The 17,351-nt window shown below is 34.0% G+C and overlaps 1 protein-coding gene and 1 long non-coding RNA gene across 2 annotated transcripts in view; one reads left to right on the top strand and one right to left on the bottom strand.

Annotated features, from left to right (window-relative positions):
• The window catches only part of LOC127724568 (receptor-type tyrosine-protein phosphatase T-like), a 147,500-nt gene that overhangs the window by 36,317 nt on the left and 93,832 nt on the right, over positions 1–17,351 (bottom strand). The window contains exons 10-11 of the mRNA XM_052231558.1: positions 16,792–16,935; positions 9,480–9,614 (exon numbers count right to left, since the gene is read on the bottom strand). Coding sequence (XP_052087518.1) covers positions 9,480–9,614; positions 16,792–16,935 — 279 coding nt within the window. The remainder of the gene's footprint in view (positions 1–9,479; positions 9,615–16,791; positions 16,936–17,351) is intronic.
• Positions 1–17,351, top strand: part of LOC127724622 (uncharacterized) — a 311,306-nt gene that overhangs the window by 223,587 nt on the left and 70,368 nt on the right. The window lies entirely within an intron of this gene.

The raw sequence follows: 17,351 nt of genomic DNA, 5'->3' as shown, positions 1-17,351 counted from the left end.
CCGCCAAACGCCTTATTTAGTTGCACGTGGGACTACTTAACATCTCAATACCTAACGAATCTTGTTTAATATCGAAATGAAATGCATATATTTGAAAAGGGTAATACATTGCTTTCAGGAATATACAATACATAAACAGTAAAAATATGGTTTTTCGATGTCGAAAGTGGAAGACATTCTTTGAAGTTTATTCTCGTTCAATATTCGAATGAACACTGTTTGCACCACGCGGTTTTCAATCACAAATCCGGCTATTTTTTTGTATGTTAGCACATCATTACATACTATACAATGTGTTTTATCAAATATGACGAAAGATTAATATTGTGGTAGATTGAATACCCTTCCTGGGCAACTGCAATCACCACCGGTTTTAGGTAGACAAATAAGCGTTTGTACATTTCGATGTACTGTGAAAGTACTTTTCTGCGCGGGTATCAATTTTCGTGGTTTGAGCAAAAGTTACATATTCGTAGTAGTACGGCTGATTGGTGCAGATATAGAGCAGAATTGCTCACTTGATGAGGAAAGCATGAGACTTTGCACTGTAGTTCTTGATTGTATACCCTTTGATTTCAGCTATTGACCCACTCAGAAAAATCCAATATGGCTGCCATTTTCAAAATGGCGGAAAAACGTTTTAAATATCAAGATTGTCCGCAAGGTATTCTATATAATTTCGGAAATAAAAGTAATGATTCTAAAAAAATGGTCTTCATGTTCTTGAATTTGTTATCAATTAATTTTAAAATATAAATAAAATAGTTTGGTTATTTCTAGAACGAATGCATTTGCAAATATGGCTGCATATACAAAAACAAATAGTGAAAATCAAAATGTTAATTAATATGTAACATGTTATTGTAATTGTTCTTTAATCGCTTTCAGTTTTAATGGTTGGAATGAAATAGGTTGAAGTGAGTCGATTGAACGTTGATATAGGTCGGTTAAATGTGGTGGCATATTAGGTAACTTATCTGAACTTTGAGGCAGTGCCGAGGGCACCTTGTCTCGTGTCTCTTCAATGCCAAGTCTTACGTTACTTATCGGGTTTTCATCTGCCGTACCCACTATATCGTCAAATTATTCTATGTAACCAATAGGTGTACCTTTCTTCAGGCGGCTGTGACGATTGCCATCATTTAAAATGGTTAAGGGACAACAATTTCCTTTTCCAAATACGTGCGAAACCAATACCCAACCAGTCAGTGGGCATGGTTCTAAAATGAACTCCTGGTCAGCACTTTTATTAGTTATAATAGTAACATCATTTGAGAGTTTGGCGGAAATGTGATGGTTCGTTTTATGCAAACTTACTGAATTGAAATCTCACCTCCACTGTTAACAAATGCCGTATTTATCACTTTATTGTTGATGGTAAGTGTGGGAGTACTCAGATTTATCACTGCGCCCAGTGTGTCCAAAATATCTAGCCCAAGTATAACATCGTCTGTTAACGGCGCTTTGCACACATCCAATTGTATGTTTAATCTATCAATGTCGAGAGAGGTGTTCTTTATAATCTTCCCAGTAACCAGCTATTCACCCAAACCACGTAGCGTTACGGTCTCCAAATCTTCATTATCTGCTGGAATTAATTTCTCATTCACTAATGTTATCACTGCAGCAGTGTCCACAATCATGCTCACATTCTGGTCATATATAGTACCTCGTACTGCTAGGCTTTTTCTAATGGTTCGTGCGATGACAATATCAGACGAGGACGTGGGCCTCTGTTCGGTTTTGTCATGAGGTGATGTGTCATGGCCAATAGACTTGGAAGTCGAGCATTGGCCTACTGGCCCGACCCGTTGCTGTTTGAAGACTCCGTTGTTGGGGTTGCGCTTTGATTTGCTCTGTATCCTGGTGAAGATGACCGTTGCCTGAAATAACCGAGATTTCTGGAGTTTGTCCGTGGATATGATGACCGTTGTCCTTAGGGACTATATGATCTCTGGCTTGGTGGGGGTGTTGTTGATCGATAGGCATTAAACTTGGATGTATTTCTATCTGGTGATCTACTGCGATTATATTGCTCAGGGGATCTTCATCGTGTATATTGATCAGGTGATCTTCCATTGATTTGGTGATCTTCCACGATTATATTGATCAGAAGGCCAAAGGTTATATTGATCGGCCAATCCACGGTTACGCTGATTAGTTGAAAGCATAACATCAGCTAGTTTTGTGACAATTTGAGTGAGATTACGCACCTCATTTTCCAAAGGACTGCTCATATTCCCTTTATCTGTCGGTGATACTGCGCCATCAGCAAAGAAGACTTGCCGATGGGAATAATTGGCACTTTTTGATCCATATATCGCCATCTGGTTGGCTATTGAGGTTTATCAATTGTTTTAACGCCTTGTTGATCGTTTCTGGGTTCCTCTCTATTACATGCCTTGCAGAATCTTTGTCTTTATATCCTCGGAGGAATGCTTCGGTTCCAATCTGGTCTGATCGTCTTTCTTGCTGAAGCGCTGCTTCAATGCTTTTCTTAAGGCCTTGGAATCATCATCTGTGTTTACCTTGCGAGCGTATTCCAAGGCAACATCAGGCAACATCGGCCAGGCAATCTAGGAGCCTACATACCTTTTTCCTGTGTTCCCATTGTCGTCTACCGGCAGTCCGTTCGAATTGGTAAATGAACGCCTCCCAAGTTATGGATCCTCTTCCATTGAATATTTGCATTTTTGGGAGCTGTGGGCTTCTGCTCCGGTCCCTTACACCGGAATTTCCTTGCCATCGGGTATATTCTCTCTCCAGAGAGGAGTCTGAAGAAGAGCTGTTGTCACGCTCATTTGGTTTCCTCTGCCTTTTCCTGGATCGGTCAGTGGAGTCAGCTTACTGTTGTGGCAAGCCTGTTAGAGCTCCAGGAGCTGACGAGGTTGTCATAATTGGAGTCATAAATGTGGGAGGAGGAACATTTGCCATTGACTCGACAGGGATGGTACTGCAGTCAGCATTGGAGAAACTTGATAGGATCCACTTGCAGCCAATTGTTTCTGTAAAGGTGTGCTGCTCTGAACCAAATATGATTGACTCATTGTAGGTGGTAAGTGGTAAGTGTGCGTAAGAAGACACATAAGCCATTTGCTGGTATCCTTGATCAGTACTAGAGGTTTCTAGTATGTTCTTAAATGGAGGTTGTTGTTGAATAATTTGAACTGTCTCATGCAGGGCCAAGGGCTCTGACATAGGACTTCCGACTTTAGGTGAAGACACCAAATTTGCCTTCAACAGAGTTGGTACGGTTGATGGTTCATGCGAATTAATTGGAGAAAGACCTAAGGCAGGGAGTTTGTTATGTATTTTTGGTGTACTTGCGTTGTACTGGTTAAGGTCAAATTTTGGCTTAGATGATGTGTCAATTGCAGGAATTTTAACTTCTTTATTTCGCTTGTCATCTAATTCACTTACAACAGATGCCATTTGTTGGAAAGTACCCTGCTGTTCAAATGCACTTTTAAATTGAACTCTGTCTCCTTCCTCAGTTGTTGTCAGCTTGTCCATTGGTCTCACTACAACATTGAATTTCTCATTGGTCTGACCGTCAATTCCGCCAAGCGCTTACCACTAGCCTTGTGATCTATCCTGTCTTCAGACTGCTGAAGTTGCTGAGATATTGCTCCCATCTGTTCATTATTAATATTCATTGCCTCTTTCTGTTCAGCTTGCATCATTATGAGACCAACACATATTTTATTAATTCGCGCTTCGCTCTGTTTTATATTGCGGTCAAATTCAGCTGTCCTTTGGGCATTATATTTCCTATCTGCTAAAAATTCTTGGTACAATTGTTGAATAGTCATTTCTGATTTGTCCCCTGTTAAAGTGTCTTCAGCTGTGGGTTTCTCCATACCCCTAAGTGATTCAGTTTCTGCCATTTCAATGTTCTTGTCCGTGTTGTTCTCAATTCCTGCCATTTCACTGATATGTGTTTGTACAATTCTCAAATCACAGTATAATATCTCAAATTGCAAAATATTGCAACCCAAGAAATAAGATAGACAATGAATAATATCTTACGACCGATAAATCTCAAACCACAGCTTTTATGTGTGACCCAAGACAAAAAATATTGCAGCTTTTAACGAAAGCTACTACTACAGCTTTTTATGAAAGCTACTACTTTGTATATAAAATGACAAGCCAGGCAAAATCAAAAGGACAGAACTGGAACAGAGACTAAATGACACTATATTTTAATAAAATGATTAAATTCAGGTCAATTCTCAATAATGAATATTTGCTTATTTTTCAAGGCGGCCATTTTAAAAAAAGCCGCCATTTTGAATTTCAAAGATAGATCAAAACAAAATCTTGCTACATGTAAGTACACCAAAATCATTCAAATATGTTGAATTTTGTGCTTCCAGCATCAAATCAAATGTGGTTTGAGCAATACTGGAAAATATTTTAGAATGTATGGCGGCCATCTTGAAATAAGCCGCCATATTAAATGTTGAGGGTGGGTCCATAGCTAATATTGCTCAGTACACAAAAATGTACCATCATGCAAAATTTGGTGCTTTCCTCATTATTTGAGGAATTTTTTCACCGATCGGCTGGACTATAGGTTTTTAGTTTAAAAACAAAAAATCGAGTGAAGAATTTGAAGCCATCCGAAAGGAAGATTCTTGAAAATAATCCTAATTATGTTATTTTATAATGATTAGTGGACATTGCAAAATACGGTGTTCATTTGTCAACAAATTTTCAATAAAATAATTGCTTTTCCGTATGAGAATTATGAGGAGATAAAATGAACACTTCATCATCGCATATCATCATGTATCCATGCAATCTCACCTAATGGGGATCTTTCCAAGTCTTGATTCGGACAACAATTGTTATATTTCGTTGGACACTTCAATTCGTGGATAAAGCCATCAACGAAAACCCTGAAAATTGGTACCCCACGAATAAAAGTACTTTCACAGTAGTGTTTTGAGAACTGTTTTTTGTCTATCCGACATTTTCGGCTTTGGTCATAGTGTTATCTGTGTTTCTGCGGCTTTGTTATCTTCTCCCTCCTGTCAACCAAGGAAAAGATAACCAGCTTGGTCAAAGTTAAGTGAATTAATGATATCAGAACAGATCTTAAAATTCAGATGTTGCTGTGTATGCGTGTATGTGTTTGTGTTTGTTTAGCCTGAATGTAGGAATTTTCTTGTTCCTACGCCCTTTTGTCTTTGTTCTTTCCATTCATATGCCCATCCTTTGTAATAAGCAATGCTCCTCCTACATCGCTTGGTAGATTTTAGTGAAGTTCAAAGTTTTAAAGTACACCTAAGGAGAATGTATATGACAGGATTTTATTCATGATAAACAAATTCAAATATAGTTTTAAAATAGATAGCAATTCAAACTCACAATTACAGACCTGATTTTAATTTATCTCATTTCAAACGCTTGTATATCACATTTTAACATACTTTTCTGTATTGTTTTTTTTTTTATGTTAACTCATTTAAGAACTTGATTGCAGTTATGAGATTTTCGCACCATTAGAAAAACAAAACGAACACATTATAGCATGCAAAGCATTGGAATGTGAAAAAAAACCTATTTTTTGGATTAAGTTTTATGGGTTTCATTTTCAGGATAATTTTGGGAAAAGACAATATTTGAAACCAACGCAAAGCATAAATATCCACGAAATTAAGTCGGATTGGAACATATGAAGCCAATTAAAAAAAACTTAATAAATTCAACCACAAGTTTCATTTCTCACAACTGTCTGAATATTTTAGCTTAAGCATAATTTCCTTATATAATCATATATATCCTAATTGTAAATAATTATCTTTTCATAAGCAAAGATTATCTACTTAAGTAGCACTCTGGTTTTCTCAATGCCTTAAGAGAGAATATTATGTAGAACATCTAAAATAAAACTTTATTGCAAAATCATGGCAAAGTAGATTTGGAATAAAAATGGTCCAAATACCTATTTATCTGTTAGTTTCAATTCTGAAAATTTATTTGAATAAGTGTAGCTGTAGATAACAGCACTATCAATAGTGCTATATATGTTTTGCCAGAGGTTGCCTACTTTTACAAAACATTCTTTATGCTGATTGGTCGAATCGTAAGTGTAATTTCTTTCTTTATAATACTAATTTTTTTAACTTTTGAGGAAATCTAATTATAACTAGAATTATTGCAAATTGCTAGAATTTTCAAATCAAAATTAAGATATAGACTGTAAGTTAATGTAACTGCAACATGCCCATTTTTTACATAATAATTGCGTAGATTGTTCGGGTTTCCTACTTTGGACAGCACACAAAACACTTTCAGTGTCTAGTATATAAAAGATTTTACTTCGGTCGTCAATGCGCGATGCAGTTGAAGCAACCAAGAAAACAAATGTTCGACATTTGCATAAGAAAAACATTTGAAATTAAACTATGAGATTATATATTTATGGATTTAGTGTTTTTAAGGCTAGCTTAATATATGTATATATTAAGTCTTTTATATCTTTAAATGTTAATCATGAAATTACAAACAAATTACAAGAAAAGACAAAAAAGTTTTTCTCATGATGGCAATTAAAATACATATTGAAATATCGAGTTTTGCCCCTAAAGTTCCCTTGAAAGTGAATCTCGCGTGTATTATTTCCTTTAAACATTGAGATTTATGTTTCTGCAACCTAGTATTGACTTCATAAAAAAAAAATCTTTTTGCAGAATGTGGTTTTTTTTAAATTCATCGTTTATAGGTTAGGGATGTTTTTTTCATTATTTCAAACGGAAAATAATATCATATAAAGAATCAGTCTTCCAATGAAGCTTTTGCAGTTGCCATGATAACACCATCTGCATATAGGAATCATATTGCTTATCTTTGTTTAGATAACACGATTGTTGTCAATATCGGGAAATAAATAATGTACCATTTTTGAAAAGGGGTTATACAAATGCTTTAAAGAATATACTATGTATATACAGAAAAGTCAAACAAAGACAGTACACATGGTATGATTTCAAATGGTATATGATTTAGCCGTATGTTAGGCGGTGCATTAAAAATAAAATTTTATGGTTATTGTCACTCGTCGCAGTTGTTGTCCATTCGTTTGATGTGTTTGTGCTTTTTATTTTGCCATTTGATTAGGGACTTTCCGTTTTGAATTTTCCTCAGAGTTCAGTATTTTTGTGATTTAACTTTCGTCTTTATAATTGAATTGACCATATGTTTAAATTTGTGTAAATTTTTATTTTTACTAAAATGAATTGCATACCGTAGCAATTTCCACGCTTCAACACAGACTCACCAACCAAAAATTGTAAAGTTACTATCAAACATATAGGAATTTCTTTAAAGAACCAATAAAATATTAAAATAATGTCCCAAAAAGAGCGTTACGCATGTGACTACAACAGATAACTGTGAAGTCGACATATACAGCATTAAAAGATGGTTTCTATTTTGTCGAATTCAAATTTACTGCTTGGTATTTTTTATTGTTGATTATTATCAAATTTTACATCTGTAAGTTGTTTTATGAACCGTTATATGTATATTTGCAATTGGACGTTAAGTTGGCAACAATCAATCATAATATGTATATTTTTATAATTTAAAATTGTTTATATTTTTTGTTGGCAAGGAATAAACAGGTTTTTGTAGTAATATTATACCACATTTGGAATTTTTATATTGTGATTCTTTATTTTGAGTTTTTTTTATAAGTCATATTTGATGAGCTCAGGTGGTTAGCAAGAAAGCGAAAAACTACACCATCTACTGTTGCAACTTTAGTAAGGAAGAAATTCAACCAAAGGCTACCAGCTATATAGGTATATGTACATGTACTACAGTTGCCATACAAATCCGAGGGACACAGTATTGCCAATACCACATCAGCCTTCTTTAACCCAATGTTAATTACACCTGCAGGGTAATACATCACTACAAGTACAGATGACACGACTTTTACAGCAACTTCAATGAACAAAAGAACCAGTCGAGATCATTCATTAGATAATAGTACATCAAACATTTCAATGCCAGTGTCATTGATTACATTTAGTCAGCCTTATCAAATAACTAGCATAGGCATGATATAGCTTGTTATGTTTCATAAAGTGTTAGAACAAAAGTGAATATATTGATTAAGGTAAACAATGTATTGTTGACACACATCAATTTAAAAAAAGCTACACGAAAGCTAGTTTTAAGAAGGTGGAATAAGTTGCATAATCTTAAAATACACAAAACGAAACTTTGTCTATTGGACAATGGTTATCTACATTTATAATATCAACTTTTGACATAGTTTTTTTTCCTTTGAATATACTTGTTATGACCTCTTTCTGTTTTCTAAATTTTGATCTCTGACTGGAGATTTTGAAATAAGTTGTATATGTTTTTAAACTTTATTCATTTAATAGAAAATCTTCTAATTTTATATCTGTGTAAGCTAACTATATAAGAATAGTATTGAATTATTCTTCAAGTTATTTTTGTATCTTTCAAAAATACTATTTTTAAAATTTCTCCTTAAAATAGGTTTTAGAAAAAATATCTATGTTTTCATATTTGTTGTATCTAAATTCCAAATTCTTCAAATATCTAGAGGCAAGAATATACCAACCTTTTAAATACACATAATTATTTTATGTTTTATTTATGTCATATGCTTCCTGTATTAAAGGATTTATCCCCTCAAGTTTTGTATTTATATTACAAAAGTACACTAAAGTTGGAACGCCAATGAATGAATCAATAGAAATCTACCAAATGCTGCTTTTGCAGCTCTATGACATGATTTGTTTTAGGCTTGAACAGTTTGACAAAATCTCTTATGAATCTTTTTCATATGACAGTTTTTCTGCTAAAGCCAAAGTATTACAAACAGTACCATACACTTTGTTTATAGAGTGTCTATATGCCATTTTGTTTTTCTTTGTTGAAATAGTTATTTGCGTTTATAGTGATTAAGATTATATCGCAATGTTGACTGCTGTACCCCAATTTTATACATTTTTATCTATTGTGTCTGTTTATTTTGCTCACACATTGTTGTCAATATAATGGAATTCTATGCGACTATCATACAAGTGAGAGGTTTAGCTAGCTATAAAACCAGATTTAATCCACCATTTTCTACATAAGGAAATGTCTGTTCCAAGTCAGGAATATGACAGTTATTTTCCATTCGTTTGATATTTTTGAGCTTTTTATTTTGCCATTTGATAAAAGACTTTCCGTTTTGAATTTTTCGGTATTTTTGTTATTTTACTTTTCACAGATTGTTAATAGCTCTTAGTAAATCATGGGCCATGTTTCTATATAAGATTTATGTTATGCTATGAAAATGTTATAGTGTTTTTATGGAAATTTTACAACATGTTTTTATTAATAAAACTTGTTTGTCTTACATTAATACTTCCGCAAACAAACATTTTGTTAAATGTAACAATAGATCTTTAAAACTATTTTAAATTTTGACTGCTTCTTACCTTTGTTACATGATTCACCATGCCATCCTTCCTTACAGCCTCCAGGTGGACATATTCCGTCACCTTTACTGCAAGGTTCGGTTAGACAATTACATGTTTTTTCACAATTTCTACCAAAATTCCCATCGTCACAGGCTAGGGAGAAAAAAAAGCATATTTTTCATAAAAAATCTAAATATATTCTGATATATTTCTATTTGTACATCAATATTTTTTACTAGTTTTTAGGATTTTCTTTTCGAATCGCTTGTAAAAAAACTATCACGTTTGGTGCGATGTTACCGCGTGGTTTTCACAAAATACTTATTACGGTATACCCTTCATCACAAATATTAAACCCTGCTTATTGCAGCTTGTTGTTTGTCTTAGCAACACCGATGACTATTAAATAAAAAAAATGTAAAAACATACATAAAAACTTCCTAAAAAATAACATCATTGCAAAAAAGGAAGACAATATAGCAACATTTACAAACCATTACATGATGATGTGAAGATTGAGTAGAAAGATCCACACAAAAATTCAGAGGTGTTCTCGTGTGCAGCAGTGTAATTAGTTTTTTATGTCCATTTCAGCACATTTGAATCAGATCCGCATTCGGTATCAAATGGATGTACGTTTATCAAATCGCATCCCAATCAAGCTTCCTATTTTATTTGGCCTTCCAACTGTTTCCAGCGCCCCTGATGAGTCTTATGCAGGCGAACCGCGCGTCTGTCTCACCAAATTGTATGCCTTCATGAATTTTTTACGTCATGATAAAAATCAACGAAGGATTTTTTGTGTCCCCTCTACTCGAAGTTTATTTTTGCTATCTCAAATCGACGTTCTAGTATTCCTTGTATATTTGAAATCCCCCTTTTTCTAACACGCCGCATGACTTCAGGAATAGATCAGGACACATATTGTGATCAAGAATACATGTATGCCTTGGACAGAGTAAATGAAAGGGATCATCAAAGATCTCAATATCAACATGAAGTTATCAGTTGGGATCGTTGCAATAGAACAGGTCAAAAAGGGGCATTTAAAAAAGTCAGAAGAGTTTCATTAATATAATTCTGATAATTCCTTTTTTTATAATATTCACAGGCAACTAAAATAAGTAATGGATTAAAGAGGTCTTTTGAATTTCTTTTAAAAAACTAAAAGAAAATGAGGGATTCTATTTTCCGTTCCTAAGACAAAATCTATTCGTTGTTATAATCATGTCGTTTCGTTAGTGTGTTGCATTTAAATGGTCAACTAGCTTTCAGTAACTGCGAGTACTCTCAAATCGTACATTCGTATTAATTTGACCTGTTGATACAATTTGTAATGTATTTTTGTTATTTGATGTTTACTTATTCAGTGTTATATCTAGTCTCACTATTTTTAATATATACCACCTTTGATAAGTGTTTAGTGTGACGATAAATTTTCACTTTGGTTCTCGTTTGTATGTATGTTCTGTATCTTCCTCCTTTAGTAGGAGCATCATCATCGGTAATGGTGTAAAAGAGGACATTCAACACACTGTTTCGGTACAGATTCAATGTGAGCATTTGCCTACTCAGTTTCCAAGCTTAGCCGTGACGGGTCTTACTACCAAAAAGTTAACCTTCCCCAAAAACAATAAGTACTAGGAACAGCAAACTTATTTCCGTACTCCATGTATACCTTACAACAAAATTATTTTTATTTACCTGTGTACGTTATTTTATTTGGCGGCATTTTGTCCAAGGTTATGGTTACCTTTCTTATATTGTTTTACATCTAACCCCCTTGTTTTATTAATTTTGTATTTACATTGTGTCATAGATCAAATTTATTCGTTCAGTGTATGTTCACTTGTTTTTGTTGATATATCTTTTGATTGAGTTAAGCCATTATAATTGATATTCTATAGTGTGTTTTTCTATGTTGTGATGTTACACTATTGTTTCAGGTAGGGTGAATATATAGGTTGGCGCCTATTTAAACTTTTAAACCCGCTGCATTTGTTTGCACCTGTCCTCAGTCAGGAACCTGATGTTCAGTGGTTGTCGTTTGTTGATGTGGTTCATAAGTGTTTCTCGTTTGTCGTTTTTTATATAGATTAGACGGTTGGTTTTCCTATTTGAATTGTTTTACACTAGTCATTTTTGGGGCCCTTTATAGCTTGCTGTTCGGTGTGAGCCAAGGCTCCGTGTTGGAAGGCCGTACTTTGACCTATAATGGTTTACTTTTACAAATTGTGACTTGGATGGAGAGTTGTCTCATAGGCACTCATACCACATCTTCTTACATCTATGATCTCATACTTTCAAAATCATCAATCATATTTTGATAGTTTACAAGGAAATGAAAAATCGTTGTTAAGCATTGTCCATCAAGTAAAATAAAAGGATTATAAAACGACAAAATGCAATATAAGTTGAAACGATACACACGAAAGTGTACGTCGATAGGATTCACTTTTTTATACTTAATATTATTGTTCATATATGTTGTCGGTGGTTCTCTGCTGAAAGGGTTATATTTCAGGTTGTTCCTGCAAGCGGGGTAACAACCAGCTCTATGACCATATCAGCCATGTGTTATTTTATTTATTATACTCCATATTCTGTGATAATTATCTTTTAAATTTCAAACTGAAAGTCACGAATCATTACGTCATGTACATAACAACATCACAATCATAAGAAAAGTAACAAAAGTGAAGCAAGATGTAATTTTCGATGTTGAAGTCTTTTGAAAAGACCTGTGGCCGAAACTTGAGATTTGTTTCTTAATTTCATTCCATTATTCTTTCGCTAAAAGATGAGAAAAGCAACATCCTTATTTTATAAGTGCACACATGATGAAGCGTCGTTGTGAAAGGTATTAATTTATAAACTATGTGACAGAGTATAATTATATAAATTGTCACCTTTCATTACCGGATAGACACCTTTAAAACTTCTATTTGCTATATTTCTTCGCTGCAAACGCAACAATAAGGAGTTTAGACTGGTCTAGGCTCGGAGTGAAAATATTGTTTCTTGAATGGGATTATATTTCGTTCTATGAACTGTTACCTAGTGAGCTATTACATAAAAGTGCGAAATATCTGGGTATATTCATTTGTCGTTTACATGCTATCGTACGAAATATGTACGTAAAGTTTGCCGCTGGACGTTAAGCAGGCATCCATAATCAAATCAATCTATTCATCCTCGTCAAGATTCCTTAAAGTTAATTGACCAAAATAGAATAAGAAATTAATGAAATTCAAGATAGGAAGATTTAATAAATAAAAACTAGAATTGTATTGACGAATTGTTTTCATTTGGTATCAATTGAGTTCAATTTATACTTGGTATTCTTATCTTTTTCAATACTGAAATTAAGTTATTGCTTTAAAATGGGTTGGCGTAAAAAACAAAACAGAGATACGAGACACAGCAATACATGATACGAGATACATGAAACAAAATATCTGTGAAATATACTTAAATTGATATCATTTTGTTATAATAAAACACCCATGCAACCACGCATCCCATATTGCCTGATAGTTCCCGACACTATTTAAGTGTTTCGGCAATCAAAAGCTTGGGATGGTAATCTTCAGATGCATCACTTTTATATAATAAATATGAATATTCATGTATATGTTTTTTTTTTTATACTTTAATTCGTCGTCAATAGATATTTTGACAGATCTGTCATCATCATGGGTCCAAGATAGAGGGACGAAAGATACCAGAGGGACCGTCAAACTCATAAATCGAAAACAAACTGACAACTCCATGGCCAAAAATAAAAAGACAAACAGACAAATAATAGTACAGATGACACAACATAGAAAACCAAAGACTAAGCAACACGAACCCCACCAAAAACTGGGGGTGATCTCAGGTGCTCCGGAAGGGTAAGGAGTCTGTCAATGTGATGTTATAGTCTTTAACTTTGATCTAGTAAACATGCCTCCTACACTTTTATGTTTGATATGCGCAACAATTGGTTACACATTGAACACTCGTACACATTTTTCGTCAAACTGCAATAAATGCCAGTGTTTCATGATACGTTTTTTTTTATTTTACGTATATATGGGTTATACTTAGTTAGTTATTAAAACTTAAGGAATATTTTCTTTTTCCTTCAAAGTTTTATGCTGTAATAATTCAGTACGGTCAATTGATAAAGCATCAGTAATGCTATCATCTATTTCGACGTTATCATAACCCCTATGTAATAATTTTACATTGAATTTAGACTGTGTACTAATTTTTCATGGTTAGTTGTGTTTCCTATCTGCCGTATTGCTTCACATTTAATAAATCATCGGAATACATGCTGTGAGTGACATTTATTCCGATGCAGATAGCGAAAAGAATTTGTTTCTTTAAAATGTATTGCAAGGTCAAGAATGCCATTTGTTGTAAATCTCTGACCTTTAATTACGCAACATATAGGAACGATATTTTATCGTTTGAAATCTTATAGGTGAATTTCAATAAGGGAATATAATTATTTGACAAAAAAACGTATTTAATCTCATATAATGTTCCATTATATATTATGACTCTATCGTCCCTGTATCTTTTTTTTAAAGAAACGAGACCTTAACCAATCCGAATATCTCAATACAACCCCAAGATAAATCCTCTTTTTCTTGTACCAGTATATATAGCCAGCGAATCATAATAAGATTTCATTATCTTTTTTGACAAATGCATTAGTGTGACTGGGGAACAGAAATTTGGTCACTTTGGTCTTCTTCCGACCGGCAGTACAACTCTCGCCAAAGTGGGGCGTCTGTTTGGCTACATGCGGGATGTATCAAGTACGAAGCCACTTACGGTCAGAATTGGGACGTTAAATCCGAAGCCTCATGCAGAGAGAGTACCACGCTACCAGCACGTTAAGAACCCTTGCAACAACTCTTTGAGGGGTCCGTAGATGGCATGTTGCTAGGCCAAATTTCTGTCCTTATTCAATAACACTCATTTCCCAGTGGCAATCTAAATTTCCTCGACCTTTATCCCGGACAGCTTCTATTACAAGACCTACTTACCTATTGTATTTATTGTTCATGTGTTCTTTTCCTGAACATGCATGAAATATTTGCCACTGGACGTTGAGCAAACAACAATCATTCAATCAATATAGTCTTTTGATATAGTGATTAAAACTTTTTATCATGTTTATTTGTCTAAATGAAAACTGACTAGTGTAGGCCTAGACACTTAACAAAGGTAGAAGTTCTGATCAGTCTTTTAGTTAAGCGTACAACATACCTTAGTTGAATGTACAATTGATTGGTTGAATGGTGGTTGCTTTAAGCCGCCTTAGCACAAAACGACTGAATCGCAGCGATTGATAAACGACAAAAATTGTCAAACCCTTGTACATAGAATGGAGTTTAAACTATGTATACTCCTCCATTAATATACTAAAATCGTATATAGAAAAAAAACCGCTAGCCGGGTTAAACTCAAATGTCAGATTTTATCCTTTAATGAAGATGGCCAATAAACCGACAGACACTTTGTCCACACATATACTATTAAATTATCAATAGTTTCATCAATGTAATTATCGATTTATAATAAATCAAAATAATTCTTATAACCAATGGATAATTGTGAGTTGTTGTTATTTGATTGGTTTTGAGTTTCTGTTTTGAGAAAATACTTTGTTAAGAACCTTCATTTTGCCGACGTCTATGCTCATTCAGGATCTTCCATCACTGAATTGGATACCTAAACTACATAAATGTCCTTACAAACAACGGTATATTGCTGGGTCTTCAAAGTGCTCCACGAAACCTCTTTCTAAATTAAAAACATCAATTTTATCAGCAATCAAAGCCGGGCTTCAAAGTTATTGTGAAACTACATATTCTAGAAGTGGCGTGAATCAGATGTGGATACTAAAAAATTCAATACAATCTAAAACTCTTTCATCTTGCAATAGTATTAAAACATTTGAATTTTCTACACTTTACACAAGTATTCCCCATTCCAAACTAAAAGACAACTTGAAAGAGTTGGTAGTGAATTGTTTCATAAATAAGAATTGCCAACGTAGATACAAGTATCTTGTCTTAGGGAGGGATAAATCCTACTTTGTAAAAAATCACTCTGATTCCAACAAAAAATTCTCTGAAACTGACATTATCAAGATGCTGGATTTCTTGATTGACAACATTTTTGTTAAGTTTGTAGGACGTGTTTTTCAAAAAACAATCGGTATTCCCCTGGGAACCAGCTGTGCCCATCTTCTTGCCGACTTGTTCCTTTATTCATATGAGGCTGATTTCATACAGGAACTTCTTAGGAAGAAAGAAAAGAAGTTAGCAGTATCCTTTAACGTTACTTTCCGCTACATAGATGATGTTCTCTCACTAAATAATTCAAAATTTGGTGACTATGTTGAACGCATCTATCCCATCAAACTTGAGATAAAGGATACAACAGATACAGTTAAATCTGTCTCATATCCGACTTATATCTAGAAATTGACAATGAGGGTCGGTTAAAAACAAAACTTTACGACAAAAGAGATGATTTCAGCTTCCCAATAGTGAACTTTCCATTTTTATGGATCAACATTCCAGCAGCGCCTGCATACGGAGTATATATCTCCCAGTTGATAAGATACTCCAGGGCTTGTATTTTCTATCATGATTTCCTTGATAGAAAGTTGCTGCTCACAAGGAATCTATTAAACCAAGAGTTCCAAGTGGTGAAGTTGAAATTATGCCTTCGTAAATTTTACGGACGCAATCACGAGTTAGTTGACAATTTCGGAATATCCTTTTCACAGATGATAGCGGTTATGTTCCTAATGTCGTTACTACAATCCCGTCCCCTTTTCCCGAATGTGACCTGCCGAATTAGACGTATGACCGGGTTTGTACTTACATGAACAACACGACGGGTGCCACATGTGGAGCAGGATCTGCTTACCCTTCCGGTGCACCTGAGATCACCCCGAGTTTTTGGTGGGGTTCGTGTTACTCAGTCTTTAGTTTTCTATGTTGTGTTTTGTGTAGTATTGTTTGTCTGTTTGTCTGTTGGTCTTTTATTTTTTTAGCAATGGCGTTGTCTATTATTTTCCACTTATGAGTTTGAATGTCCCTTTGGTATCTTTCTCCTCTCTTTCAGTGAAGTACCATGTCTATACGTATAGCTATTACCAACGAAACTACTTGGAGTTTAAAATCAAATTAAGCATATTGAACACATGTTTTCTCTAAAGGGACAAAATTGTATTACTCCCTAATTTACGTTCATCTGACTAGGTTTATTTTATTCATTAAAACATTATCACAGTTTTGATATACTTAACATTACTCACATACGTCGCAGTATTCAGAGTATATATAGCCACGTTTACAGCTAGTTGTGATATCACATATTCCACCAACATGATCACACATACTTGATAAACATCCGTCACAAAATCCAGAACAGTTTCCCCCAAATTGACCGCTAGGGCAATCTGTAATCATGATCGAATACGAATTTCACATCAAAATATAATAGTTAAATGTCACAATTCGTTCTGTCAGTCGACAATTTAATTTTCTAGGTAATTAGATAAATTGATACAGTTTAGTTGAATAAGAATATAAAACATAATTTTTTTTTATGTTCATTCTAATCTTTTTAATAAAGGACACATTTTTTTTAAATTGATTTTTTTTTCATTGTATTGCTTATACAACTGAAATAGCGATTTATGTTTTTTTTAAATGTAAGGCGGTATTCGAATAAACCATTGAATAATGAATGAAATTGAACTTGGCGTATTAAAAATATAATTCCAACGTCTAATGCACCAATTCAAGTTAAAGCTAGTCTTATGTTACTAATTGATCTAAAAAATAACTTCTGCTTGCAATGAATCAAAAGATA

This window comes from Mytilus californianus, unplaced genomic scaffold, assembly GCF_021869535.1.
Source record: "Mytilus californianus isolate M0D057914Y unplaced genomic scaffold, xbMytCali1.0.p SCAF_1, whole genome shotgun sequence".
Classification (NCBI taxonomy): Eukaryota; Metazoa; Mollusca; class Bivalvia; order Mytilida; family Mytilidae; genus Mytilus; species Mytilus californianus.
The sequence above is the reverse complement of the archived record's forward strand: the minus strand, read 5'-3'. Positions and strand labels throughout refer to the sequence as shown.